This window comes from Alternaria viburni, assembly GCF_023758015.1.
Source record: "Alternaria viburni strain BMP 2772 chromosome Unknown scaffold_25, whole genome shotgun sequence".
In the NCBI taxonomy this organism is placed as follows: domain Eukaryota; kingdom Fungi; phylum Ascomycota; class Dothideomycetes; order Pleosporales; family Pleosporaceae; genus Alternaria; species Alternaria viburni.
The window spans coordinates 410,133-436,011 of record NW_026055794.1 but is presented as its reverse complement, the minus strand read 5'-3'; the positions used below and the strand labels follow the sequence as shown (position 1 = coordinate 436,011).

At 52.3% G+C, this 25,879-nt stretch overlaps 8 protein-coding genes across 8 annotated transcripts; 4 read left to right on the top strand and 4 right to left on the bottom strand.

The window, feature by feature from the left end:
• Positions 1-3,275: 3,275 nt before the first annotated feature.
• Positions 3,276-4,562, top strand: J4E79_009549 (uncharacterized protein; the record flags this gene model as incomplete). Its single annotated transcript, XM_049358394.1, has 1 exon — positions 3,276-4,562. One exon carries the CDS (start codon positions 3,276-3,278, stop codon positions 4,560-4,562), a length of 1,287 nt encoding a protein of 428 aa, XP_049207249.1.
• Positions 4,563-5,083: 521 nt separating this feature from the next.
• Positions 5,084-6,665, top strand: J4E79_009548 (uncharacterized protein; the record flags this gene model as incomplete). The annotated part of the gene is made up of 2 exons (XM_049358393.1): positions 5,084-5,266; positions 5,337-6,665. 2 exons carry the CDS (start codon positions 5,084-5,086, stop codon positions 6,663-6,665), a joined length of 1,512 nt encoding a protein of 503 aa, XP_049207248.1.
• Positions 6,666-9,334: 2,669 nt separating this feature from the next.
• On the bottom strand, positions 9,335-10,813 carry J4E79_009547 (uncharacterized protein; the record flags this gene model as incomplete). Its single annotated transcript, XM_049358392.1, has 1 exon — positions 9,335-10,813. The coding sequence occupies one exon, from the start codon at positions 10,811-10,813 to the stop codon at positions 9,335-9,337; it is 1,479 nt and encodes a 492-aa protein (XP_049207247.1).
• Positions 10,814-11,294: 481 nt separating this feature from the next.
• On the bottom strand, positions 11,295-13,093 carry J4E79_009546 (uncharacterized protein; the record flags this gene model as incomplete). Its single annotated transcript, XM_049358391.1, has 4 exons — positions 11,295-11,814; positions 11,872-12,687; positions 12,743-12,842; positions 12,904-13,093. The coding sequence occupies 4 exons, from the start codon at positions 13,091-13,093 to the stop codon at positions 11,295-11,297; spliced, it is 1,626 nt and encodes a 541-aa protein (XP_049207246.1).
• A 576-nt stretch (positions 13,094-13,669) lies between these two features.
• J4E79_009545 (uncharacterized protein) lies at positions 13,670-15,424 on the bottom strand (the record flags this gene model as incomplete). The annotated part of the gene is made up of 4 exons (XM_049358390.1): positions 13,670-14,063; positions 14,115-14,625; positions 14,689-15,032; positions 15,084-15,424. The coding sequence occupies 4 exons, from the start codon at positions 15,422-15,424 to the stop codon at positions 13,670-13,672; spliced, it is 1,590 nt and encodes a 529-aa protein (XP_049207245.1).
• Positions 15,425-16,472: 1,048 nt separating this feature from the next.
• On the bottom strand, positions 16,473-18,089 carry J4E79_009544 (uncharacterized protein; the record flags this gene model as incomplete). The annotated part of the gene is made up of 1 exon (XM_049358389.1): positions 16,473-18,089. The coding sequence occupies one exon, from the start codon at positions 18,087-18,089 to the stop codon at positions 16,473-16,475; it is 1,617 nt and encodes a 538-aa protein (XP_049207244.1).
• Positions 18,090-20,382: 2,293 nt separating this feature from the next.
• Positions 20,383-21,106, top strand: J4E79_009543 (uncharacterized protein; the record flags this gene model as incomplete). The annotated part of the gene is made up of 3 exons (XM_049358388.1): positions 20,383-20,385; positions 20,438-20,634; positions 20,689-21,106. 3 exons carry the CDS (start codon positions 20,383-20,385, stop codon positions 21,104-21,106), a joined length of 618 nt encoding a protein of 205 aa, XP_049207243.1.
• Positions 21,107-21,814: 708 nt separating this feature from the next.
• Positions 21,815-23,657, top strand: J4E79_009542 (uncharacterized protein; the record flags this gene model as incomplete). Its single annotated transcript, XM_049358387.1, has 3 exons — positions 21,815-22,142; positions 22,193-23,543; positions 23,600-23,657. 3 exons carry the CDS (start codon positions 21,815-21,817, stop codon positions 23,655-23,657), a joined length of 1,737 nt encoding a protein of 578 aa, XP_049207242.1.
• Positions 23,658-25,879: the final 2,222 nt, after the last annotated feature.

The window sequence follows — 25,879 nt, the reverse complement described above, 5'->3', positions numbered from 1 at the left end:
CGTCGCTCCAACAGCGGATGTGATTGAAATCGCTAGCGTCGTAACGTATCATAAATTACACCCGCACCTCCAATCCGACTATGACCGCGCTATGCCACTTTCTATTAGCCGCCGTTGAAGTCGGAGTCGGAGGTTTGGTGCTGTGGGCAGATCACGGCACGGTAATCAACATCTCGGAGCAAGCGTAGGGCTAAATTGGAGGTCAGAATACTTATAAGAAGAGCGCGAGCTGATACGCCCAGCCTTTCAGGTTCCTAGCCACCCTGCTCGAGAAGATCTCGCATTCAGTGCGCGATGAGGCCCATCTGCAGGACTGGAATCCGACCACAATGTTCGCATTGCGCCCATTTAACGTGGCCTTGAGAACTCTTATCTTGACGTCGCTTTCCGTTCTCTGTCTGTATTTTCTATTTCTGAAGAATGCCTTACCTAAGTGTGCTCACCAAAGAAGGATGTAAAGGTAGATATGGAAGTGTTGCTGTGTTGGGCCTAGTCTCACAACGCGTGAACGCTGGTCAACTGGTGCTGCCCAGGTGCCCCCGCACCCCCGGGCCATCCGCGTGTGCGCCGCGATCGCTTCACCCAACGACTGCCACCATACTTCACTGCAAGCAACCAGTAGATGATTCCAGATTTTCCATCTAGCATCGGAGACCACTTATGCGACATCGAAAAAGCCATATTGCCAGGCTCCGAGGTCTACACACCGTTCTTCATACGGAACAGATACAGGCTGCGCAGTCTAAGCCGAGGCCTTCGTCCTTCTTCCTCCTCCACGAGCAGATCCGTTTGTGAGCACTAAACGTTCATTCGTGTAGATACGCAGGAGCCCATGGCATTGAATCCATCGAGCATGTCACATCCAAGCAACAGGCGCGCTGTGAGCGATTTCCACACGCGCCCCAATTTGAGTCCTCCACCGCCGTCTGACCTTCCCCCCATCTTTCGATTGCCTCGCGAGCTTCGAGACATCATCTACGACTACTACATCCGCTGCGATGGTGGCTATATCTTCGATGCAGAAACCCGAAAGTTCATGCAAAGGAATGGAGAGCCTGTATGCTACGCGCTGGCATTTACGTGCAAACAAGCCGCATCAGAACTAGCGAGACTACCTTTTGGGTTGAACTCGCTTACCTTCTCTTCCACCAGTTCTACATCTACGCATGAGAAAGCCGGTCTTCAACATCATGTCGCCCTGAAGCTCAGATCTTCAAAGCAAGCCCTGCTTGAGCTGTTACCTACCGAGCTCTTCACGCGACCAATGGGACAAGCCGCCGCTAAGAGGCATCCAGAGTTTGCTGGACTCATCCGTATTTGGGCGCAAGGGCGAGCTCCTTACACATTCGGGGATTTCAAGGAAAGCTTTGGCGAAGCCAGATCGATCTGGGACGACTTCGTGGATCACGTTCTAGAGTTGATCTCTCAACACCCCGACTACGCGGAAACTATCAAGGCCTTACCGAGTAGCCTTGCTTCTACTACTGCATCTTTTCCAGCCCGTTCGAAAAGCCTTGCGTGCGTGCGACTGACAGGATGTCGCGATCTGCTGCGGCTAAAAGACGCACATCTCCAACCTTGGCTCATCCTCGATCATGCGGAGCTCCAACGCCTGTCAGATATGCTGCCCAGCTTTTTGGAAATCGAGAGTCCGCGCGAAAACACGGGCTATGACTATTCAGCCGCTGCTGTGGCGCTACAGTTCCTCGCTTCCTGTACCAAGACCATCCGATCTTCCGTCCGCAAGATCGTTCTCGAGGAAAATGGCGTATCGATAGCACAGCCTGAATGCCACGGTCGAGGCTTCATCCCCATATGCCAAGAGAACAGATCACTTCAAGTCGAACGCCGCGTCAGCCTATGGAAGACTGTTTTCGAGGTTTGTCCAGGCCGTCGTGAGGGGTACATCCGAGCTGCAGAAAGCAATGCGGAAAACAATTTCCAAGGCGATCGCTTGCTGGCCCCTACTATCACAAAGTCGCTCGGGAAATGGGTGACTGAAACAATGGCTCTACAATTGCTTGGGATGCCTGAGGGTTCGCACACGCTTGTACTGGATGGAGACCCCATTCCAGAGCACACAGCCGATGTATTTCGGACCGTCCAGCGGGATGCTGCATGGCAGGCTGCATTGGACATATGCCTCTCCCACGATGTATTCGAGTTCAACCCCTCTTGGCCAAGCAGACGCTGCAACAGCGCTTTTATCTTCCGAGGGTTGCCTGAATTGATCCGCACGCTTTCTACAGGCAGCGCCCCAGTCAGGTGTAATTTCCACTTAGATTCGGGGTTCGATCTCGATAGCTCGGTTCAAGAATTGCTCGAAAGGTCGGAGCAGCCATATAGATGGAGGTTTGTAGAGGACTGGAGCGCAAGATGGAGCAAGCACAACCCGTACGAGTTTCAGACGGAAGCACCGTTGCCGCCGTGGCATATACTTCGCTGGCGGCATGTTCTACCAAACATCCCTCCCAGGTACGGGAAGCAGCAGCGGATCGAGGAGTATCGGTTCATAAAGAGGGTAAGAGCTGTACACCCTAGAATGCTTGGTCACATCAGGTTGCCTAGGGTACATGATCCCATGTTAGAGTAGGCTGCAGACCTGTTTGGGTTTTTTTAATAAATCAGGAGATCACCCATATTGATTCCGCGACTTTGTGCACGCCATATTGCATTGTTACACACTAGTGAAGTCCATCGTTGCGATAGTCAGTGCACTGTCTTCGTACCCATGTAATCCATCCCTCCGGTTACGACATCATCAAGGTAGCGTGCAAGATACACCCAAAGTACCACCGATCACAGTTGCATTCCGTGCAAAAGCCATAGCCTGCGTACTCATATATCAACGTTGATACAGGCTGGAGTATATACGGTAATAGTAGCGGGAACGAGCTCCCGAGGTCTCTTTGAGGTTGCAACGCGGAAGATGCGGGGAGTGGCCAAAGCGCACAGTGGATGATGACCCGCCACTCCCCACAGAAAGGACGCCATCACACCGCCACTCCACCCATAAATGAGGATGTATATGATGCGCATTACCATCTCTTCTTGATACACAAGTAGTTTCCATCGTATACCGTTCAGACATGTCTCACGCGTGGTCCGTCCACGCCCCATATTGGCAGAGCTCCAATCATGCCAGTCAATTGGTAGTCGACAGAAACCAGGTTCCTCCTGGTACTGTACCGCCGACAACTGTACAAGTAAGCCATCGCGCCGTCGGTCCGTCTACAAAACAAGACTGACGTAAGAAGCAGGAACAGCCAAAGAGCATGCCAGATGCACTACCAAAACTAAGACTCATGCTGAATGAAGAGCGCCGGTATAGTTTCAACATCTACACGAATACACAGGGCATTCGAATCGAGAGACACCCACTTTTGCGCGCTACTACGCATACCGTTACTCAGCACTTCTTCATCTCCGAAAAAAGGACACATGGGCACACACGCGAGCATGGCATCGTTACGCGATGGAAGTCGATCAATGGCAAACCGGAGCTTGATATCAAAACCGGTAGAAAGACCGAGTGCATGTCTGCCAGATCTTGGCTGCTAGAACGATATGGCGGCGATGTCACTCGTCGGGACTTATTCAACGAGTGGTTCGATCTTTACCATACGTCGTTTCGATTCATGGATCTTCCGCTTGAACTGCGGTTCATGATCTTTGAGGCATCGATAGGGCCGGTATTATGGCCTCATCATAGAGCCACTGAAGAGTCGCAGGCAGCTCTGATGACCGGCCGTCGTGCACATGATGCAACACCTGCATCACGGCATGATCAAAACAACACACCACGTAACTCATCTCCACAAGACGCGGAAACGAACGTCAACACCTGGCCACGGGGAATATCCACCAACGCGCCAAGGCTGAGAGACAAAGTATCCTGCCATCGTCCGCCATCCAGCCGTCCTTACGGATCGACCCGCAAAGCTACCGGTTGGATCAAAACCCTACTACTCGTCAGCAAAGCATTCAGTTCCGAAGCCCAGAAGACGATCTGGGAAAGTACAATCAAGAGATTCGACAACATAGCAACTCTGACCAGAACGATCCCACATCTCGATGCCATCCCATTCAACGCACTCCGACGCGTATCACTCACATTCAGCGACCGCGCATACCTCCGTCTCCTCGGCTACAAAACCACCGCCGAGTTAGCATTCGCTCCGCTTCCCGCTGAGAAAGCTAATCGCTTGAGCGTCCTAGCTTCCATCAACAGCATCGAATACCTTGACCTCCACTTCCAAGCCCCCCTACCCTTTCGAATCCTCGGCGATAGACTTCATCCTGTCACGCAGTTCAAGCTTGATCCTGTTGTTATGCAGTGTCAGAAAGTGTGGGTTGAGTGGGTTCTCACGCTCTTGTATGAGCAGTTTGTACAAAGGTATGAGGAAGGGGAGAATGTACCAATGGTTTCTGTGAGCGGAGATGTGAAGAACAGTACGAGGTGGGAGTGGGAGCCGGTATGGAGGGAGTTCAAGCACAGGATTCGACGCGACTTCTCCTCAAAAGCGGCGGAGATCAAGGCTACTCCCGCCACTCAATTGTAAGTGGAATGGCTTTCTGCTTTTGATCACATTACTAATCCTCCGCCAGTCCTCCGATTTGCTACTGCGATAGCCCGTGTGGTTGGAAAGAAGCTGCACGGCCACGGCCCGGTTGTGGATGTGAAGTCGTTGCTGAGTTTAACTGCCGAGATTAGTGCAATGCATGGTGTGACATGTGGCACATTGTTAAGTTTCTACTACACACAACATATCCCCCACGGAGGTAGACTCGAATTGACGATATCGCAATTCCCAAAGGAATCAATCCAAGACAGTATGAAATGTGGCGCATGCGATAGGATATCAATTGGCCTGAGCTGACCCACCAACCGTTGTGCCATTGCATTACCATGGTACTGCCTCCCCACTTGGACCATGTTACGTGTGCATTTGTAGTGCGCCCATCACAGACCTTTTGTGCTCACGCTAATCCCAGTCATATGTATATCGCCATAATCATCGCCTTAACCAGCTCACCCTTCTCGTGGATTTTGCTCGCCCTTTACTTTCATTTCGCCAACATCATGTGCGACGATGACCCCAAATACCCTTTGAATGCGGTCCCTGTTAGTGTCTACAAGGAGCTTGAGTCACCGTATCGCGACGAGGATGAGATGGATGACGAAGCCATTTCCGCTCTCATATTCAAGTATCGTCTGAGTCAAGAATCAGTTCTTCGGAAGCTTCGAGGGTCAGAAGTAGCGCTGGTGTGTACATCTGCACGGCTTCGTATGTTGACACTAACCCTGTCAGAACCCGATTCTTGCCCGTTTGCAGTGCATACTAGAGGATGAATGCACGAGAAGCCCTACACTCGCCAAGAGAGCTACCAACTGCATCATTATACCTGTTGCAACAGAAATACTTGTTACCGAGGTCGGTTATTATTTGCATTGCAGAGTTCACTTCCCGGCTAGTAAGGCCAGATACAATCTCTTTGTACGGCGAGGGCACCTGCAGGATCCATCTGAGCTGGAGTTATACGAAGAAAAAAGCTACAACGAGTACGAGGAAGATTCTTATCCAGGCTCACAATGCTACTGGGTCTCTGCTAGGCAATGGATAAGAGGACTTTACGGTGGATATGCTGCCCGAAAAAAGGAGCTGGGAGTATTCCAGAGCAGTACAGGTCTGCCTTTCCGGTTCATGGATCTGCCAGCAGAGCTACGATTGGTGGTGTACGAGCTTGTAGTAGGAAAGCAGATCTGGCCGCATCTTGCTAACCGTCGATCCGATCCCGGACTGTGTAGTCATGAGGGCCACAGCCGCCACGGCACATCCGCTATCAGATTTGAAGATGCCAAAGACTACTCCAAAGGACTCTTCGATACTACACACCCTATAGCCTTCGCTACATGCCAGAGAGAGGTCGATGCGATCGGTTTATGCGCCCCACCAGAAGACTCACAAGCCGGGCTCGGTGCTACGCGGGCTGACGAAGCATCAGTAACGAACTTAATGCTTGTCACCCAGAAGATCCGTAACGAAGTTGCAGCCGTCCTCTGGGGCATGTCTACCAAGCGCTTTAATCTAATCTACGTACTCGACGACGTTGTATCGTACTACATGACGTACTGCACGAAGAACGAACAAGTATGCCCCATATTCGCTCCTCACGGCCATTCTTTCCTAAGCCACGTGTCGCTAAGTCTGACCAACGACGAATATCTCGAGTTGGTCGGCTACGAAATCTGGTATCTCGGCGGAAACATCGAACCCAAGATACTGACATACATGCGCGGAGACTGTTTAAAGAACCTGACCAGCATAACCACGCTACGGCATTTGAACCTCCAGTTCCAAGTCCTGAAACCACAACACTACATCTGCAACTCACAAGAAACCTCGTGGGACCCGTGGGGCCTGCAAGACTCAAAACGAAGAATCTCTTGCCAAAAGGACCTCGTTGATATTATTTTGACACTAGGTTACGAACTGTTACAACGAGTCCAGAAAGTCACGAACTCAGGTCACGTCAAGAACTCCAATCGTGAGAAATGGGACCCTCTTCTCAGGGACCGGAAACTGAAGAGTGTAACTCGTCAGAGGTGCGATATGCAAGCTGAAGTAGCCAGGGTCCTTGCGATACCCGCGGCGAAACTGTGAGTTTGATGATCAGAAGGGTTGCGAAAGCGTGAAAGTGCTAATTGAGGGTTTAGGCCGCCAATTTGCGAGTGTAAGACGCCGTGTGCCTGGTGGAAGGATAGGAAGGGGGATTGGGGGGATGTTTCCTACGGGTTTGAGTGTGAAGACTGAGGGTGGTGACACGGTAATTCCAATTCTTTGTATAGAGAAATTGTTGAATTATCATTCTATCCGATGCTCGAGCCTCTGGCAGATAACTAGTCGAAGATACGGTGCAGTCGAAGCATACGCCATGGTGGTAATGGGGCTGCAGTATCGAATTCATTCAGTTCGTGTGCATCCCAATTGCGCTCCCAGTCTTGTGCAGTCCAGGTGCTATGTTCTTCCAACAGCCTCTCAACATCATACGAGGGGCCTAGTTCGAAGTTGCAAGTGACAAGAGCATCATCTTTCGTTAGGTTGTCGATGATACCCGAGAGACCTTCGTATCAATATGTGACCTTGAGCCGGCGCTCCCGCCAGGATGGTTTTGGCAACATACCGCGAGAGTAGGCGGTGTCCAGGGCACATTGCCAAGCGACATCTCGTTGCACTACCCTGAATGCATCGGCTGTGGGTGTATCCGGTGAAGTAGGCTCGCCTTCGAAGACAAGCCGAAATGAGCCGTCCTGCATCCCAAGGCTAGACAAAGCCAGGGCTTCCGCCATCCATGCCCCGAGAGCTTTTGATATGTGCTTGGACAGCAGAGAATCGCTGACAACATTGTACATGTACTCTGGGTACTGGCTTGCTAAGATGTAGTCCATCTTCTTCTCGGGCGTGATTGGAAACGCGTTCTGCCAAAGACTGACAACGCGCTTGACGCGAAGCTTTGGGTTGGACTGACACAGACCAATGAACCCTCTTCCATGACACTTCGCATACGCTACAGATTCGCGGTCTTTGAGCAGCGTAACGCTTCTTATCTCACTACGCAAAGCGTCTGGCAGCGTGCGAAGGAAGCGAAGCGCAATGGAAGCCGCAGAGTAGGTGTACTTTGTGTTGGGTTCGTAGAACGGCAGCGTGGGTTCAACGTCGACAATGTTTGCTAATCGCTTCAGCTCGAGGGGATTGGGAATGACCTAAGGCTTTGGCGATGTATGAGTTAATTGAGTAGCGCGGTATACGCTGTCTGTATCCCAAAGTCGAGGTATGATTAACGCTGTTGTGACGGCTAAGACATGCTTCGACACTCGTTTCAGAACGTCGTGTATGAAGCTAAAGATAAAGTAAGATCTCGAGGACGCATTATTCGCTTGGAGAGTGTAGTACTCGATATCTGGACCCTAAAGTCTAGTTATAGCAGACGCTCTTTTGCCGAACAACGGATGTTTTGACATTAGATCTAAAATGTGGTGTTTGAAATCAAGCTAGACCAAAGGGGCCTCTCTACAATGAAAGTTCTTCCTGTAAAGAATAGGTATGTCACTTTGAGGCGTCTAATTGTTGAACACTGACGCAAATTGCGGATATGCTTTGGCCGCTAGCTTGGCTATGTCGCGTGTGAGTAGCTGAGATACAAGCGAAAGGATTATGATGTGCTTTTGGTGCTTGACTTTAGCTACGGTAGCATGAAGTACACTTGCAGCCACCTGTGTGCGCTGCGAGCTAGGGCTGAATGTTGAAAACGTGATTGTGTTGACGCGAAAGGCGAGACTTCGGACTTCGCACGCGACCTGTCGACATGTACGAGAGAGAGACAGCGATATAGGCGAATTATTAGCCTGCGTAAGCTTTTTGAGCTTAGCGTTGTACAGGTAGCTGTTTTTGACTGCAAAATATTGCTTGTAGATCATATCGCGAAGTTCGCGCGGTAGTCGGAGGAAGGACATCGTAGACGAGCGTAGCGAGAGAGGAGGTAGAATCGTTGTGCGAAGTGGTACGGGCTGAGGGAGGAGAAGTACTAGATTAAGGGCTGGAGACGGGGCGCTTTTTGCACGAATGTACCCAGGTTCGGGAGGCTATGTAGTTTGGTAGAGAGGCGCGCTTCCACACACAACCTGCTTAGTCGCATACGCGGAGCTCTAGCAGGACCGTTTTCAGAACGCGGAGAGTACGTAACTATCATACAACATGATCGATTCTCAACAGTCCTTCCGCTCTGCCCATGTGTGCGTCGACGGTACCCGTCCAGCAAGGATAGAGTGCGCCTTTGACTCAGACTGCGGTCTGGTTCTGGGTTGGGCTTGGTCTTTGAGACTGTACTTTGGTATACGGTATGATTGCAATAACTTTGATGTGGTACCCGTCCAGCGATCCCCATGATTGTATCAGCATTGACTTATACATGCCAAATTCTCGGACAGCATTAGGGAAATAGCGTTGTTGCCTGAAGAGCTCCATGGATCAGAGCGAGCTTCTCAATATTGTTTGGTGCCCGGGTGGAGCCACTGGTGGCGCACGCGTTACGGGGTCCACAGGGAAGCCTCGGCTTGCCCCACCTTCCGTACATTTCCCCCAATCTCGCCACAGCAGCAACGACGGATCGGGACAACATGTATACAAGGCGGAGTAACATCACATTAGTCAAGAGGATAACGAAGCAAAGGATTCTAGTGAAGTTGATTGTAAGTTACATGCTTGATGAATGCCTTGGCCTTTAGTTCGTAGTTGACACTGAATGCCACTCTTGTTCCAACGAATTCCAAAGCCTAGGGCCTCCAAATGACATGTCCCCAACGAAGCACATGCCAAGGTGGTAGTGGTGGCTCGGTCTGGAAGAATTTCGGCTTGTGTGAATCCCAGCCTATATCCCAGTGATGTGCAGACCATCCTTTGTTCTCATCTAGCAGTTGCTCAACATTGTCAGGTGGAGGGAGCTCAAAGTTGGTTCTGATGAGCGGGCTATTGGTGGAAAGAGCTCGAACTGCTTCTGGTAGTCCTTCATAGATGAAACCACTGGTACCTAGTCGCCGATCGAGCCACGAAGGTTGCGGTAGAATTCCCCGGGCGTAGCAGGTATCGAGGGCGGTCTGCCATGCGACGTCGCGTTGGATAACGCGGAAGGCGCGCGATGAAAGCTCTGGCACAAGCTCGCCATCGAGAACAAGGGTGAAGGAGTCATGTGGCATGCCAAGCGGTATCAGAGCTCTGGCTTCTTTCATCCACGTACCCACCGCCTTAGTCATGTCGCGGGCGAAACATCTATCGAAGATCATGGTCCCTTCATCATCTTCATCCATCAAGCTTTGATCGTTTCCCAAATAATCTTCTAACTTATGCGAAGCGGTGGGGAAGACATTGCTCCAAAGACTGGCGCGGCGTTCGACTTTAAGCTGTGGATATCTCTGACAGAAAGGAATGAATCCTCTGCCATGGCTCTCAGGAAGCGATATCGATTCGCGGTTCTCAATCAACAGAATCTTCCGAATGTTCTCGCGTGTAATCTCGGACGCGGAATGCAGAAAGAGAAGAGCTCTTGAGGCTGCCGAATAAGCGTGCTTTGTGCGAGCAGAAAGGTGGAAAGTGTTGAAGGGCTGTCCCGAGATATTCCGCAGCCTCGCAATTTCCGTGCCGTCTGGGATCTCCCAAGGTTTAGTATTAACATCGCTAACTAGATGATATTCGTTGTTCTTGAACGGCAGCTCAGACCATACTCTAGCGTTCTTTAGAAATTCAGGGTGCTGAGAGACTAGATCCAAGGTGAAGGCTACAAAGTCGTGCCAAATGGACGGAGCCTCACCACATATCAGGTAAGGCCTGAACAGGGCGCGATGGATTATCGAGTGACGCGGCGACTGCCAGTGATCAATCACGGGCGTGAATTGCGGATACGCTTCTCTTGCTGTCTGGGCTTGTTCTTCGCTGAGATAGTCATGCGTTGCGTAGTTGAGTATCGACTCTTTGATGTAGCGAATGGCATTGTTGCTTGCATGGAGCACGCTGGCATCTTCCTGCGTGGCATCCGAGTGGAAAGTCGTGAACCGAAGTGTATTGATCCGCAGCGCAAGCCCGCGCGTTTCGTTCGCGATCTGCCGGCAGCTCAGCACCAAAGCCAATTCAATCGGCTGATTGTCTGCCCGGCTGAGCTTGTTCGTCTCGAAATTATGTGTGTAGTCGCCATCGCCGGCGAAGTAGTAGTCGTAGATGAGGTTGCGGAGCTCCCGCGGCAGCTGTAAAAGAGTAGACATATTGGTGTTGTCGGGTAGGAAGAAGTTCGGAATTGTCCGCTCGGAACGTACTGTAGCCTCGGCTGCGTTGACTATTTTGACGATTAGAGGGCGTCGCCGCGTTGTGAGCCTGAGTACAATTACACTTTAGTCTTGGGAATGAGACTTGTGGGAGATTGGTGAACGCTGGAGAAGGAGAGTTAAGACCTGTGAAAATCTAGGACTGATTGTTTTTTTTCTTTTCGTAGGCGGCATGTGGGAAAGACGAAGATTTTCGCCAGCACACATATTTCTTGTCCCTCCACGCGTACCATGGTTCCAGCAACAGGCCGCCGGTGGCAGCATAACAATACCGCGTCTACCCAGATGTGTCTAGGAAGGCATCCTCGTGATGCGAAAGATATGAGTACCTATCGGGATCGAGATGGAGCAGTATGCACAAATTACATTTGCGTTCCAAAGAGATCTACTTCATCCTTATGACGCTTTAACGACAGCCCTTTTAGCAGTCTAAGCTGACAATAGCAGCACTGCTCCACGGTACCTCCACACTAATCATACCCTTGCCATCCACCTTCACACGCTCTCCACAAGTCACATTGTCCATACGAACAGGCTTTCCTTCATCGAGCTCGTAGTTGTAGCTGTAGCCATCCCAGGTGATACCCGTGATAGCATCACTTCCATTGGCCAACAGCCTTTGCACCCGAGCTTCACCCTTGCAGTCGCTCGGTAGTTGGAAGGAGTAATTCTCTACTGGGCGCGCGAAAGGTGTGGTGTAGTTGTTATCGGCGGTCGTGTTGTATGTGTGTAGGTCCACAAGGAGGAGACGTGCGAGCGTGCCGTCGACGTGGGCGGTATATTGGGTAGCGTAGATGGAGGATGAGGACAGCTCGGAGATCTTGAGTTCAGACTCGGATGAAGGTTTGTGCATGAAAGCTGCGACAGCGACGTTGCCGTAGTATGGTGGCTTTGTTCCTCGAGCTGTGATGTTCGTTTGGATTGGTTGCCAGGATTGGTAGCTTTGAGGACACTGTTAGCTCACGAAAAGTTTCACACGAGAAAAACGTAGTACGTACCGGTAGTTTGTTCCTTGGTGCATGTGAGAGCGTGTAAGGTTCTGGGACGCGAGATAGGTATTCCAGTCCACACCCCACAGCGCAGCACCGAAGCTGTTGCTCAGACCAGGTCGTCCCTGTCGGGCGAGCGAGTTGTGTTCGCCCATGACGAAGGGGACGTTTGGAGCCAGCGCGTCACCTAGCGCCTTGATGCCATCTTTCACACCGATCTGTTCGTCTGCCTTGGCGAGTACACTGCTGTGGTTCATCAACGTGCCTTGCAACGTGATACCGGGGTTGGTGGAGACACCCATGTAGTTGTGCGAAGCGATCAGGCCGATGTTTTGCTTCTCGTCCAATCCCTGCTTGAAGACCTCGACGGGGTCCAACCTGAAGTAGTCGTTGACTCCGATTCCTGCAAAGCTCGGTGCCATGAACTTGGTTCCTGCGAGATCTGGGCATGCTGCTTTGGTGGCCTCTTCAATGGCAGTCGTACCGTTCAGCCACTCAGATACATAGTCGGCCTCCGCCCAGCTGTCGTTTCGGTATCCAGAAGCAGTGAAGAGATCAGGCTCATTGCCGTACTCCCAAAACAGCAGGTTGCTTCCTATCGCTTCGCAGGCGTGCGAAACGGATGCCCATGTCGCGGTCCTTGCAGCGCTGGAGTTGGCGCCCATGTTGAAGCCATGAACGAATCGCGTGCCCTCAGGCATGGTTTTGTAGGACTCGAAGTAGGACGGGCCAAAGGTGATGATCGTTGGGTAGTCGGCGGAGATGTTTGGGCGAATGATGCCGACGATGCTGGTCTCGAGCGATTCATCGAAGATGGCGATATCCCTAAATATTGAGTAAGCTACGTGTATCTAGAATCGCGATGAAGGGGACGTCTTACTGCGTATTCCCGCCGACGCGAGCAATTGGCATTGAGCCTTGCAGCTTGCCAAGGTTGCTCATGAGGTTGTACGAGAAGGCATTGGGATGCGACAGATTGCCTAGAAGCCATGATCGTCAGTCAAGCTGTCGTGAGGATTTGGGATATCGCGGGAGACATACCAGCAAAGTCGGGCCATGACGAGAACTCAAATGAGTAAGATACGAAAGAGTCCAAGGGAACACCGGCATTGTTGGGTGCAGACTTTGGAATCGCAATTGGTTTTGTCCTGGATGAGATGTGAGCAGCCTCGGCCTTTAAAAAAGCACCGAGAGCTGCAACAGCAAGAGAGCGCTTGATCGAGGGTAACATGGTGGGCGTTGGATCGTCGCTGCCATAGCTTGAAGGCCGTCTGCGCGTTGTTTATGGGCATCGCCGGCAACGGAGATCTCGTCTGGGACGTCATGCGGCAATTGAAAAACATGGCCTCGGTCAATTCTTTGGTATCTTCGCTGGAGATCTGCAGTGTATGCGGGGAATTTACTGGGGTAAATGCGTGAAAAGCCGGGGTAGCTGCCAGCCTCTTTTTCTGTTGGTGACGCGCGCGTGCATGCACGCGTTTGATTAACCTGGGTTGCGGCTCGAGTTCGGGAACGCTTGTCCAAAGGAGGATAGACCATCCTCCACTTCCCGAATGGCAGTCACAACAACTTCATATGCCGTACCTAGAACCAGTTCTCATCATTCTTGGCTTGCAGTGATCACTACACTACAAGTGTCTTATACGTGGAATCATCGACGGCAGTAGTACATACCTTGGCACCATCGAATGATTACGCGTGAACAGCCAAGTCCGTCTGCTTGGACGCGACTTACGAACTCGCGCGATGAGTACCTGTCGACCTTAGATCTCCACTTCGGAACGCCACATGCCGCGTTTATCAGCATCTAGCTCAGATTTTTCAAAGTCTCAGCATCACTTTCGCCCCATGGGTACACCTCCTCCGCTTGCTTGACCAACTCTCTACACTTCTCACTCCTCGGTACGATGCTCACACGATACGGCTTTGGGTGGCTTATCACGCCAGGCTCAAACTCGACCTTGGGCTCTACTAGCTTCCCGTTCTCGATAGGCTTCTCGACATTGAAGACAGCCAGCGACTGCGCGATTGTCGCGAAAAGAGCGTTATCGGCGACATAGCGTCCAGGGCAGACTCGACGCCCGTAGCCAAATGTCCATGTACGTGGATCGGGCTCCGCGGTATGGGTTGGTGTCGTGATGTAGCGTTCGGGACGGAAGGTCATAGGATCGGAGTAGACGGCTGGGTCGTGTGTGAACCACCTACATGCTGTCAGCCACGAATACATCCGCTTCTCGCACTATCATGCGTACCAATTGTTAGGCAAGATCATCGCTCCTTTCGGTATCCTATACCCATTGATGCTATCCTCTTGCGTGCAGGAATGGGGTATCGACATAGGCCCCACGGGATGCCATCGATGCGTCTCCTTCACTACGGCCTCAACATACGGCAAGCTTGATTTGTCGCTGGTGATTGGTAGCCGCTCTCCACCAATCACACGGTCCAGCTCCTCTTGAGCTTTCTTTTGAACTTCTGGGAAGACGGCCATGGCCAGGAAGAACGTCATCAGCGACGAGACGGTGGTGTCCGCACCACCCAGATACATGGATGCAGCGGACCATTTGTTGATGTACTCCATAGATGCGTCTGAGCCGAGAGATTCGATAGCCTGGGAGAGGAAAGATGTCTTCGCTTTCTTATTCCGCATCTGCGATTTGACGAAAGCGTAGGGTTCCTCGGCCGTGCGTATCAAGGTCTTTGCCATCTGCCGCGCTGTACGCTTGAAGCTGGCACCTGGACACCAGTCTGGGAGAAAACGTACTTTCCGAAGTCAGCGCGCGTCATTGCATACATGGTAGCCTAATGGTAGGGAGACAAGCTTACAGAAGGGCATGACGTCTACAGGCCATCTCCCAGGCACACTTGCGTCAGCAAACTCGGCCATCGCTTGGCCTGCAATATCTACGAGCGGATCCGGTCCCTTCGCATTCGGCGTATAGCCATATGTGATTCTCAAAATGACAGCACCTGCTTCTTTCCTGATATGTTCGAACAGATCGTTCGGAAATTCCATGACGTTCAGGAGGAAATGTGCAGCTTCTTCGTTCTGGACGCGATCAAAGACGGCAAGAGACGTGCTGGAGCTAGCTACTTTCGCAATGTTGCGACGATGGTGTTTGAAATTCTGATCAGGTTGATGCATCGCCAACGTCTTGGTCCAGCCAACCCTGCTTCTTCGTCAGTCATCTCGATCGTTTGGTATCGGCGTAGAAGCGTACATGTCTCCACTGAATACCATATGTGGCCTCCCCGAGTAGATCGCCGCCCGATTGCTTAGCAACTCTACTGCTATATTCGCATCGTTGACGATAACGAACGTCTGACCTAGAACTGTGACCGAGCTTATGGGACCGTAGAGGTCTTTGTGCTTCAGCCAATGATGGCACTCGAGGATTCCAGGCTTGGGCAGGTCATTGATGTTGCCCACGAGGGGAATGCCTTTGGGGCCAGGAGGAAGCGGGAGATCGGGACTGTTTTTACGCAGAATGAAGCGGCTGAATGTGTAAAATACCAGGGTGCCAACGACGATGAGAAGGGGCGTCGTTGCTAGAAACGCCATGTTGAGGTCACCTTGCTTGTGCCAGAGATGGACGACAATATTCGGGCTGGGAAGTGATTCAGCTCTTGGGACGAGACCGAAGAAGTACGTCCATGGCAAAATCGGATTTCATGCTGATTGAGCAGCGCGAACCTTGGATTTTCCCGCCTACGCCCGATAGAAGCTCATATGCTTCGACGAGCTTAGTGCCGGTGGAGTAGTCGCGGGAATATCATTCTTTCGGGGCAGGTAGTACCGCGTGTACAGGCATGCTGCAGGCGTAGTTGCTGACAATCAGTATAGCGCGCTCCCACGCCATACTCGGTAGAAGAGCGGAGCGGTCGCTAGGTACCTGGAATAGAAAGACGCGTGTAAGCATGTCGCTGCCCATGACATAACAACCATATATGCCAATATACCAGCGATATGATTCGTGAGTTCGGACCGCGGCTGGGCAACGGTGCGCGACGGAAGACGGGGCACGGTGGAGATGGTACGGTGCTTAACGAAGTGTGCGCCACCTGGGCACACTGCAAGCAGGGGGTGTGGTACCCCACCACCCCACCCAACAAACTTGGCATAGCTTTGACATGTCAGAACACGTGTAACGAATTGCTCATGATTAAGCTTGAACACAGCATGTTTCAATGCGTGCAATCAATATTCATGGCTAAATAGGCAGTACGCTTATCTCAATAGGTATAAACAGTAAAGCTGTGCACTTTTGATTCATCTCCAGTGTCTACCTAGGTAGCATAGATTCAGCGTTACAGCGTATTTTCCTGTTAACAGTGAAGGATGTTGCAAGGTGCGATGGTTTAACCATAGGTGCAAGGGTAACCGGTAATAAATTCGACGGACGTGAGAGAAGAACCGGAAAGAGCTTTTTATGCGAGGTTCCTTCTCAGTTGCGGCGTTATTCAGCCACATTTCAGCCATCCTTCAGCCATGAGTGCCTGGGTAACGAAGACCAGATGAAAAGGAATATCTATCAGGGCTTCAGCACCTTAAAGATGTTACCTGCTTAGAGAACGGTTCAGCAAAACAGCAAACCGAAAGCGACTAAGTCTTAGTGGAATTCGAGGTCCAACTTCAAAGTCAATTCTTTGTTGTGGACCGCCTGATCACACTGCAGATGGACCTTCACAAGTCTTGACCTTCCACCAGCACCAGAAGTGACCGCATACATGGTTTGGCTCCGATTTCTAAAGCTTAGTCCTTTCACACCGATCTTGCCCATCGTCTGAAAGTCCTTGTGTAGTGCAGCCCGAAACAGCTCGCCAAATTGGTCGTCCAACAAGACCCACGGGGAGACATTCTCAGCAAAGCCACATATCAACACGATCTCGCCCGTGCGGTCTGAACTTACGTCTGAGTTTACGTGGAACCTGAGAAATGCGGTAAAGTTCCGCAAACCACGCGTAAGAAAGACGTTGTTCTGGGCATCCCAGAGCTCCCTAGGCTCGACTTCGAGCAGCCTCACGGTCTTGTGGCGCTTGGACCGGATCGGAGCGTTGACGCTTGGGATGGTGAAGTAGAAGGCATTAGGAGTCCTGCTGGCGCCGTTGAGTGTGCCAGTGGCGACCGCCTTCCGCACATATTTGGCGACGAAGATACTATTCCCACCGGCGGTGGAAGTCGGCGTTATCAACTCGCCAAGCATATGAGGTCTTGCGCGAACATATGAACTGGCGCCTTCATGTTTGAGAATTACTCCGAGGTGTACTTTTCTCTTTCCTTGAACTTCAGCAGTGTAACAATGTAGCGGCATGATGACATCTTCTGAGTCTTCAGTGGGTTTCAGGAAGGTGACAATCCGCAGGCCTTTATTCGACATCGAATAGTCTGGGTTGAACCTGAGGTCCTGCTCGAGCACAAGATTGCCAAGGCTCGCGAACTCGTCCGGGCTGCGAGCCAGTATGCCGCGATAGGTGGATGATCCGTTAGCTGCCGTCCACGCGAAGAGACTAAGGTCGTTGCTGTTATGAATAATCTCTTCTTGTAGGCGAAAGAATGCCTTCTCAGCACCCTCGCCATACAGCATGGGCATGCTGACATCGAACAGCCCGATTAAACAATACGCCATGTCTTCGGGTTTGGTGGTCTGTCGGCCTGCAGCCCACGCCATGCGTCGACCAACTGGTAAAGCGTCGAGAAGGTCACGGATTTCCAAAGCCCCTGGCTGCTGCGGCGGCGAAAGGAAGCCTGCGTCGATGCCCGTAATGGACGCCAGCTCGTCTCGTAGTGTTTCTTGCGTGCCGAAGCAACGCCAGGCATGGTCGTAGAAGTGTACGGTTCGCGACGCTACAATTTCCTGCAGTGTCCATCCGCGCTTAAACCAGCGGGCACCGCGCAACATTGCGTTCCGGTCGCTCGAGGAGGCGGAATTATCGTAATCGGACAGGTAGACTAAACAGAGGGCAGCATCGCTATACCACTGAAACATGGAGTTGATGGACTCGGTCAGCTCAGCATTGTTGGTTTTGTCTATACAGCATGAGTCGATCCAAACATAATTGAAGCCGCACCGCTGGGCTTCAAGGCACGTCTGCTCGATCTTAGTCCAGCCTTTGGCTACGGCGCGCGTGGCATGGTGGTGGAAAGCCTGGAAGGTAACTTCTTCGCTATTCCACGTATGTGAGAGAATGGCAAACGCATACGGTGGGCGCCCAAGGAAGTCGATCATCTGCAGGGGTTCGCTACAACAGTCAATTAGCCTCATTGTGGAATGGAGTGAATGATTATGTTGACGTGAGTAAGTGAATCGATGAGTGTGAGGATGGAAGAGCCATCTGAATCGAAGGAGATTATGGTGAGATGGGTCTGTGCAGTTGCGTCAGCAATGCATGCACTAGGCAGCAGCTGCAACGCTGGGGTCATTATCGGTTCACTCAATTGCAGGAGTGGCATTAAAAAAGTAAATGAACTATTGTATTGATATTGCGAGCGTGAGAGCTGGGAAGAAGCATTAGCAATCATCAACACCATGCCATTGACATGCGTGCTAGTGGAGGCGACAGGCCTCGCTACGTAGACTGAAGCTGCACAACAACACAGTCATCAGACGCCACGCCGCGAGCCTGCGATATCGCGACATCACAGCAAATGCAACAAATGGAAACTCCAAAGCGTTGTCACTACCAAACAATTTGGTGCAACAAAAGTATGTCTCCTCCATTCCTCGCCCTTAAGCCATCAAATCAGCTCAACGGAGTTGAGGAACAAAGGCCTCACCACCTTGAAGGGGGTAGATGAGGTTGTTTAATCTTGCTTCACTGTCCACACTTGCTCAACGTGAAAATCCGTAATGGCAAGCTCTAGCAATTTTAGAAGCGGATATCGATCCCCCATTATAAATAATGGAAGAAGGATGAGAAGAGGTCGAAGGTCGAAAAAGACAACTCCCTCAAAACCAACACCCCACGGGACGGACATGTATAACGTGTATAGCGTGTGTGACGTGTATGACGTGCATAGCGTGTATGACGAACCATAAAACCACAGCGTGTATAACGTGTATGTGCTCAAAAGCCCTCAGTAGCTAAATGCCGACGAAGTCGACATAAAGCATAAGCCCACAGCCCTCAGACAACATCCCGAAGGCGTTGTAACCATATTGATCGGCTGGAATCCAAGATTCCAATGCCGCACGGGTTGGTCAGACCTGTTCCATGCCCTATCTCCGGGTTGAGCCTCCCGGAGTAAGAGCTTCTCGCTTTTGAGGCCGCTGCAGCAACCTCACCGCGAAAGGCGCTGGAACGTAGTGCGTCGCCTTGTCGATAGTGACGGATACAGCCATCCATTGCCACCAATCGTTGGAGGGGGAGTTCGCGTAGTCGACCGGGGCCATTGCCTGGTGCCAGGGTAGCATCCGACGTATGGGCGAGTCGCTCCCTCCGATTCCGCCGCTGCGGAACCGACTGTTAGAGGGCCTTAACAGTCGTTCTGAGCCATGCACCCGACTCCACACCCCCATCGTAGAGTCCACGCTCACGCGTCAGTCTCAACAATAGGGAAGGGTCAGCAGCTGGAGGGCCTCCACACAGGTGGCCCTCGTGCATGCCCACAGGGTCCGTGTTTACGGACCCTGAAGGTTGAACGCGTCAACCCACGGGTGCCTCGTAGCAAAATATGCCAGGGGCCATGCGGCCTGTCGAAGACCGTCCGAAGACGGCTTCATATCTGTTGGCTTCTTCCTCTGAGATAGGGATCCAAGACTGCCGAAAGCTCTTGCAAAACAAGAGGTCCAGCCTCTAAACACCCCATATCTCAGTGTCGGGGAAAATCCCTGCTTGCGAGGTCCATGAAATGTTGACGCGTTCGGTTTATATGGTTCGTATAGGACCACCGTCTGACCTAGGGAGAGACTAAGTTCCGCAGAGCAGAGTCTCAAATCCCTAGCGACACTGTGGATTTTAACAATCGTGACGATTCAAACAAATCTGGCTACTTGGTTAGTGCTGGAGGTATTGCGTTGGACAGAGAGAAGACTTACCCTCCAAGCCAACGCCTGTGCCAATCCCAGCCGAGTAGGAGGGCTAACACAACGCGTCAAGCATTGTGTCGGTCCACTTCCTCGTCTGCAGATAAAACCACCTCCTATCTCGCAAGACCGGAGGGGCACCAGGGGAAGGGGTAGGTTCAGGGGGTGGATAATTCATAGTGGAAGATGTCGACGCTAATCGCGTCCGACGCGTCGACATTGTGCCATGTCAAGACATGGCGAGCAACAAGAGCAGTCCAGAGCCGCAACGGGGATGGAATGAGGGAGTTGTGAGGAAAGGACACGAAGGAAGTCGCGTTGCCTTTATAAGCTGAGACACGAAGGAGGGGGGCTGGAAGCGAAGAATTTGGGTGTTCGGGAGTTGGCCTGTGTTCTCCTTGGCGGTGGCCCATGCAGTCGCGTCATCGAAGCGAATGGAATAACGGACGACACCCACCAGCACAGGGGCGCGTTTCAACTCTCGCAAGTACGCGAAATGGTGAGTTCTGGAATGCAGGTTGTGGTGATGGATAGCAGTTAACACGTGATAGCCGCCCAAACGCCGTGGTCCTCCCACCAAGGCGCCGCCTGTCAAACGCCCCTCGAAGCTCGCGAAAGAGAACGGCATCACTGCGGCGCAAGAGGCGGAGATTCGCGAAGCATTTGGCCTTTTTGCCGTGTCGCATCCCGAACATGAAGACTCCAAGGAGGGCGTACTGAAGAAAAGCGATGTGCGCAGAGTTCTGATGTAGGTCACGCGAATGCGCCCGAGAGCAGCGCGGCCATGCTAATGCCTGCAAAGCTCGCTGAACCTCACACCCGACAAGTCCGAGATGTCGTCTATCTTATCCACCATCGACCCTCTCAATACCGGCTATGTTGAGTTCGTGCCCTTCCTCTCCTACGCTGCGATCGCCATACACTCGAAAGAACAAGGATCTGACGAAGAGGACGACGACGAAGACTTCCAGGGAGAGAGCAACGCGGAAGAAGTTAGCGCGGCATACAAGCTGTTCACACACGGCGCTGCGGGACCGATAACGCTTGGGCATCTCAGGAGGGTAGCGAAGGAACTGCGAGAAGACGTGCCAGACGAAGTCTTGAAGGATATGATCATCGAGGCCAACGGTGGGGTCAAGGGACAGGAGAAAGACGTGGGAGGGGTTAGTCTCGAAGACTTTGAGAGCGTCATGAAGAGGGCTGGCCTGTCTTTCGGTTGAAGCCTCGAGGCAACATGCGCGACTCACGGAACGCTGCCCTGCACGATCATTGCGAAGCCCTTACGAATACCACTATCGAACGCGCTCACGGCGACCCTTCAAGACCTCTCGCGAAACCATTCTAGCTCCTCGACCTCCCAGCGCTCCACCCTACCCGTCTTCTCCATGCTATGCAGACGATACCCCCGCCAATGAGCGCACTCAATCCTCAGCATGGGAGGCTGGTATACAAGGGAGGAAGCAGTGAAGCCAAGGTTTGAGATAGATCACATATCGGGGGAAGATATCTACACGGATCAGAAGATCAGATGTTCTAAAGAAGGAATACACGGTCACAACATATCCATAGTGTATCTGTAGCATAATCAAAAGATACCACGTCGTCTCGACTTGACTGCGATGCCAATTATAGCCACGCCGATAAGGCCGACGCGATTGGATAGTGGCGCGGCAGGGCTGAAGTGGAAATGTTAGTGCCAAGATTCAGGGACCTCACTCAACAAGCACACGAACACGAATGCAGCAGGCTTGCGTAACGCCAATCGCAATTTCACCTCTTCTCCCACTGCTCTGAACAGTCACTCCTGTTGTACGTCGCCTGTAACTGTGTTCACATTGCCACACGTCCCCGACTAACCTAGTTCCAGCTCAGCTCAATGACCGCGCCCTAAACTTGGACCCTTTTCTCCCCTCGTGTCGCCTAGTCCCATGTCCAGTGGAGTTGAGGTCCCCGGAAGCCAACGACGTCCCGGCATCTGGTCCTACTTTAGTTTCACTGGCCCACGCCGCCGCGTCTCCGTCTCCCTACCACGCAACGTCGACCCCAATCGCGACGCCAGCGACCCCAACGCCAAAGCCGACCGACACTCGCGCCATCGCTCCACGTATTCGGACGCATTCATGAACGACCACAAGGGCAGCGCCGTCATGAACCAAGGGCAGCGCATGCGCTACCTGAAGACAGGTGGCGTCATTGCTTTCATACTGCTTGTGTTATATTTCGTCGCACCGCGCGATGGCATCTCAAGACCGGCAGGTAGGTTGAGGACACATACTGGGGGAGACACGTGCTAACACCGTCATCAGTATCCCGCCCAGCAGGCGGCAACACAGCAGCTGGCGACGCAAAGGCCGAATGCACAAAGTCCTTCTCCAAGGACAAGCCGCTCATCCAATATGCCCTCATGATCGACGCCGGCAGCACCGGCTCCCGCATCCACGTCTACAAATTCAACAACTGCGGCCCGAGCCCCGAACTCGAGAGCGAGAACTTCGAGATGACACCCAAGAGAGACGGAGGCTCTGGTCTTTCGGCATACGGCGACAACCCGGAGGCTGCTGCCAAGAGTCTGGACGTGCTCATGGACGTTGCGCTGAAGAACGTGCCCAAGGAATACCAGTCATGCACACCCGTCGCTGTAAAGGCAACGGCCGGTCTCCGCAAGCTCGGTGAGCAGAAGAGCAACGCCATTCTTGCCGCCGTGCGCCACCACCTCGACAACGACTACCCGTTCCCGCTCGTCTCGGAAGAGAAGAATGGCGTCGAAGTCATGCCTGGCGAGATGGAGGGAGTCTACGCATGGATCACTGTCAACTACCTTCTAGGCAAGATTGGCGGCCCGGATAAGAACCCTACCGCCGCTGTCCTCGATCTCGGTGGTGGCTCTACCCAGATCATCTTCGAGCCCACCTTCCCAGATACTCCCCGCGGCGGACTCCCCACAGAGCTCGCAAAGGGCGACCACAGATACGAGCTCGACTTCGCCAACCAGAACTTCAATCTCTACCAGCATTCATACCTAGGCTACGGCCTCATGGAAGCCCGCAACAACATCCACAGCACCCTCCTCGCTGGCCTCCACGAGAACAACAAGGACAACAAGGAGTACCTTCAGAAGCCCATCGTCAACCCTTGCATCGCCCCAGGCATGACACGCGAAGTCGAGGTGCAGATGCCCAAGGGCCACGCACTGGGCGACTCCGTCACAGTCAACATGACCGGCCCTGCCACCGCCTCGCCCACCCAATGCCGCGGCCTAGCCGAGAAGACCCTCCACAAAGACGACGAATGTGCCATCGCGCCCTGTGCCTTCCGCGGTGTCCACCAGCCGCCTTTCGAACAAACCTTCGCCACGGAAGCGGTATATCTCCTCTCCTACTTCTACGACCGCACCCAAGACCTCGGCATGCCCGAGTCTTTCACCCTCCGCGAGCTGCAAGATCTAGCCAACAAGGTGTGCACGGGCGAGAAGGGCTGGGACTCTTTCAACGCTGTACCCAAGGCTATTGAGGAGCTCAAGGGCAGGCCTGAGTGGTGCTTGGATCTCAACTTCCAGTATGAATTGTTGAGGAGTGGGTACGGTATGCCGATTGACCGTGAGGTCAAGATTGCGAAGAAGATTAAGGGTAATGAGCTGGGGTGGTGTTTGGGTGCTAGGTGAGTCTTTACGGCCCTTTGATGAATCAGTGACAACTTTCGCTAACGTAGTACAGTCTTCCACTTCTTGAGGCGAACTCTGGATGGCAGTGCAAGATTAAGCAGGTTCAATAAGTGCGTCCTTCTATACGACGCGCTGTTGCCATGCTACAAGACGATGTTTGATGCTTTGTTCTCTTGGACATCCCTGTTGCCATATGCATTAATTGGCGTTCTTTCTGGGTACGGTTGTGATGCGGACAAGTCAAGTCTTTGACGAGGCTGATGACTAGCCGCTAGCCTAGGTGTTGATATAGACCGTAATGAATACCATCATTTTTCAGCATCGGACCCCACCAGGTGTATCTTGTGGTTGTTCGAGTGGTGATTTCTGGAGCCCGCTCATCGCCCACACGACCTCACAACGATTACTTGGCTTATCATGTCTAGTACTAGCAAAGTGGCTTCCTACGTCATACATATATAATCGCATTTCTAGTCCTTCTTGGCAATGTTAAATTAGTGTCGTGTATGTCGTGTTCGACGCGGAATTCTAGGTAAGAGGGAAAACGCCGCGATCCTCCACAACCAGATAGCCACGGCCCACCATGTCTGATGATGCTCCTATCCAGCGACTGATATCGCTAGCTACCATATCTACTCCAGCCTGAAACGTCATTGCTGTTTGCACTTACATGCGACACTCACTCTGGCAGCACATCTTTCCAGCTGAGAATCTAACCAGCTAGGAAGCGGGGCGTCCGTCTGGAAGTCCATAATCTTATCACTAGACAGCGTACTGCCAACGAAGCGTTTGCCAAGGAGGCAAGGGCGCTTTGGTCTGAAAGTCTCGCGGCTCGTGTTCTGCCCAGCCGCAATCCCAGTCTATCTGAGACCATCCCTGACGTTCCTCGATTAGGTCCTCAATGCTGAAAGGATGCCCAAGGTCAAAGTTCGTTCGTATGTGTGCACTCTGCGTAGAAAGAGTCTGTAACAAATCTGGAAGGCCTTCGTACATGTATCCAGGGCAGCCGCGACGCTCTTTCCAAGACAGTTCTGGCAATAGTCCACGAGCGTAGCATGCATCAAGCGCAGATTGCCATGCAACATCCCGCTGAACCACGCGAAACACTTCAGAGGTGTGTTCAGCGTTCGGAGAACCATCAAGAACGAAGGTGTAGGAGTTGCGGGACATACCAAAGGACGGTAACGCTGACGCTTCCGTCAACCAAGCTCCAACCGATTTAGTGATACGGCGGGCGCGTAGAAGATCATGGTCCAAATTTGGGGGATTGTCCGGCATCGCATACATGTACGAGGCACTATCAAGTATACATACAGGAAAGGCGTTTTTCCATAGGTTTACCACGTGTGTGACCCGAAGCTTTGTGTTTTCCTGACAGAAGGAGACGAAGCCTCTGCCATGACACTCTGGGGAAGCTATACATTCGCGATCTTCCAACACATGTATGTTACGTATAGCGTTGCGCGTGGTATGGGAGATTGACTGGAGGAACCGAATCGCTGAAGAAGCTGCGGAGTAGGTGTATCTCATGAATGGTGCATAGTCGGGTAATTTGAGTTCAACCTGCGCCATATCGACCAATTCTTCAAGCTCGGTATTCGATGGGATGATCCACGGCTGCGTAAATGAGCCGATCAATTTCAACGGTGAACGGCCATCGCAGCTGTGGCAGGAGCGCAATGCGGTATGCGCCAGCTCCACGAACCGGGGGTCTTTGGCGATGAGCCTGAGAACAAAGGTTATGAAGTCGCGCCAAATTGAGGGTGGTTCACCCCACGATGTTCTGGGGTGGCGGAGCGTCCTTTGCGATCGCCAAAGGTTCACCACCGGTGCGAATTGCGGATACGAGTCCGTCGCGATTCGGGCCATGTCCGCACTAAGCAGCTGTGGTGCTAAGTCGTTGACCAAACTAAGCTTGCGATCCTGGGTGACAGTGTGCGCAGCATGATATAGTGCAGCAGGCTGTCGCGTTGTTTCATGGAAACAGGTCGTGAACGTGATAGTGTTCAATGTGAGGGCAAGCCCCTGCACCTCATCGTGGATCTGTCGGCAGGTAAGGGTCAAAGCGAGAGGAATAGGCAGGCCTCCAGCTAGTTTGAGCTTATTGGTAACGAAGTCGTAGGTGAAGCCATCGTCGGTTCGGAAGTAGTGATCATAAACTTCGTCGCGTAACTCGCGTGGCAGTCGAAGGAAAGGCGACGACATTAATGGCTGAACGGGATCGGTCGTGACGCGACATGCAGTTGCTGAAGTTGCGAGCATGTTGGGCGCTTGCTGTGATTGGGTGCTCGTTTGGCTGTCTTGTGGCGCGATATTGAAGGCTTGCCTACGT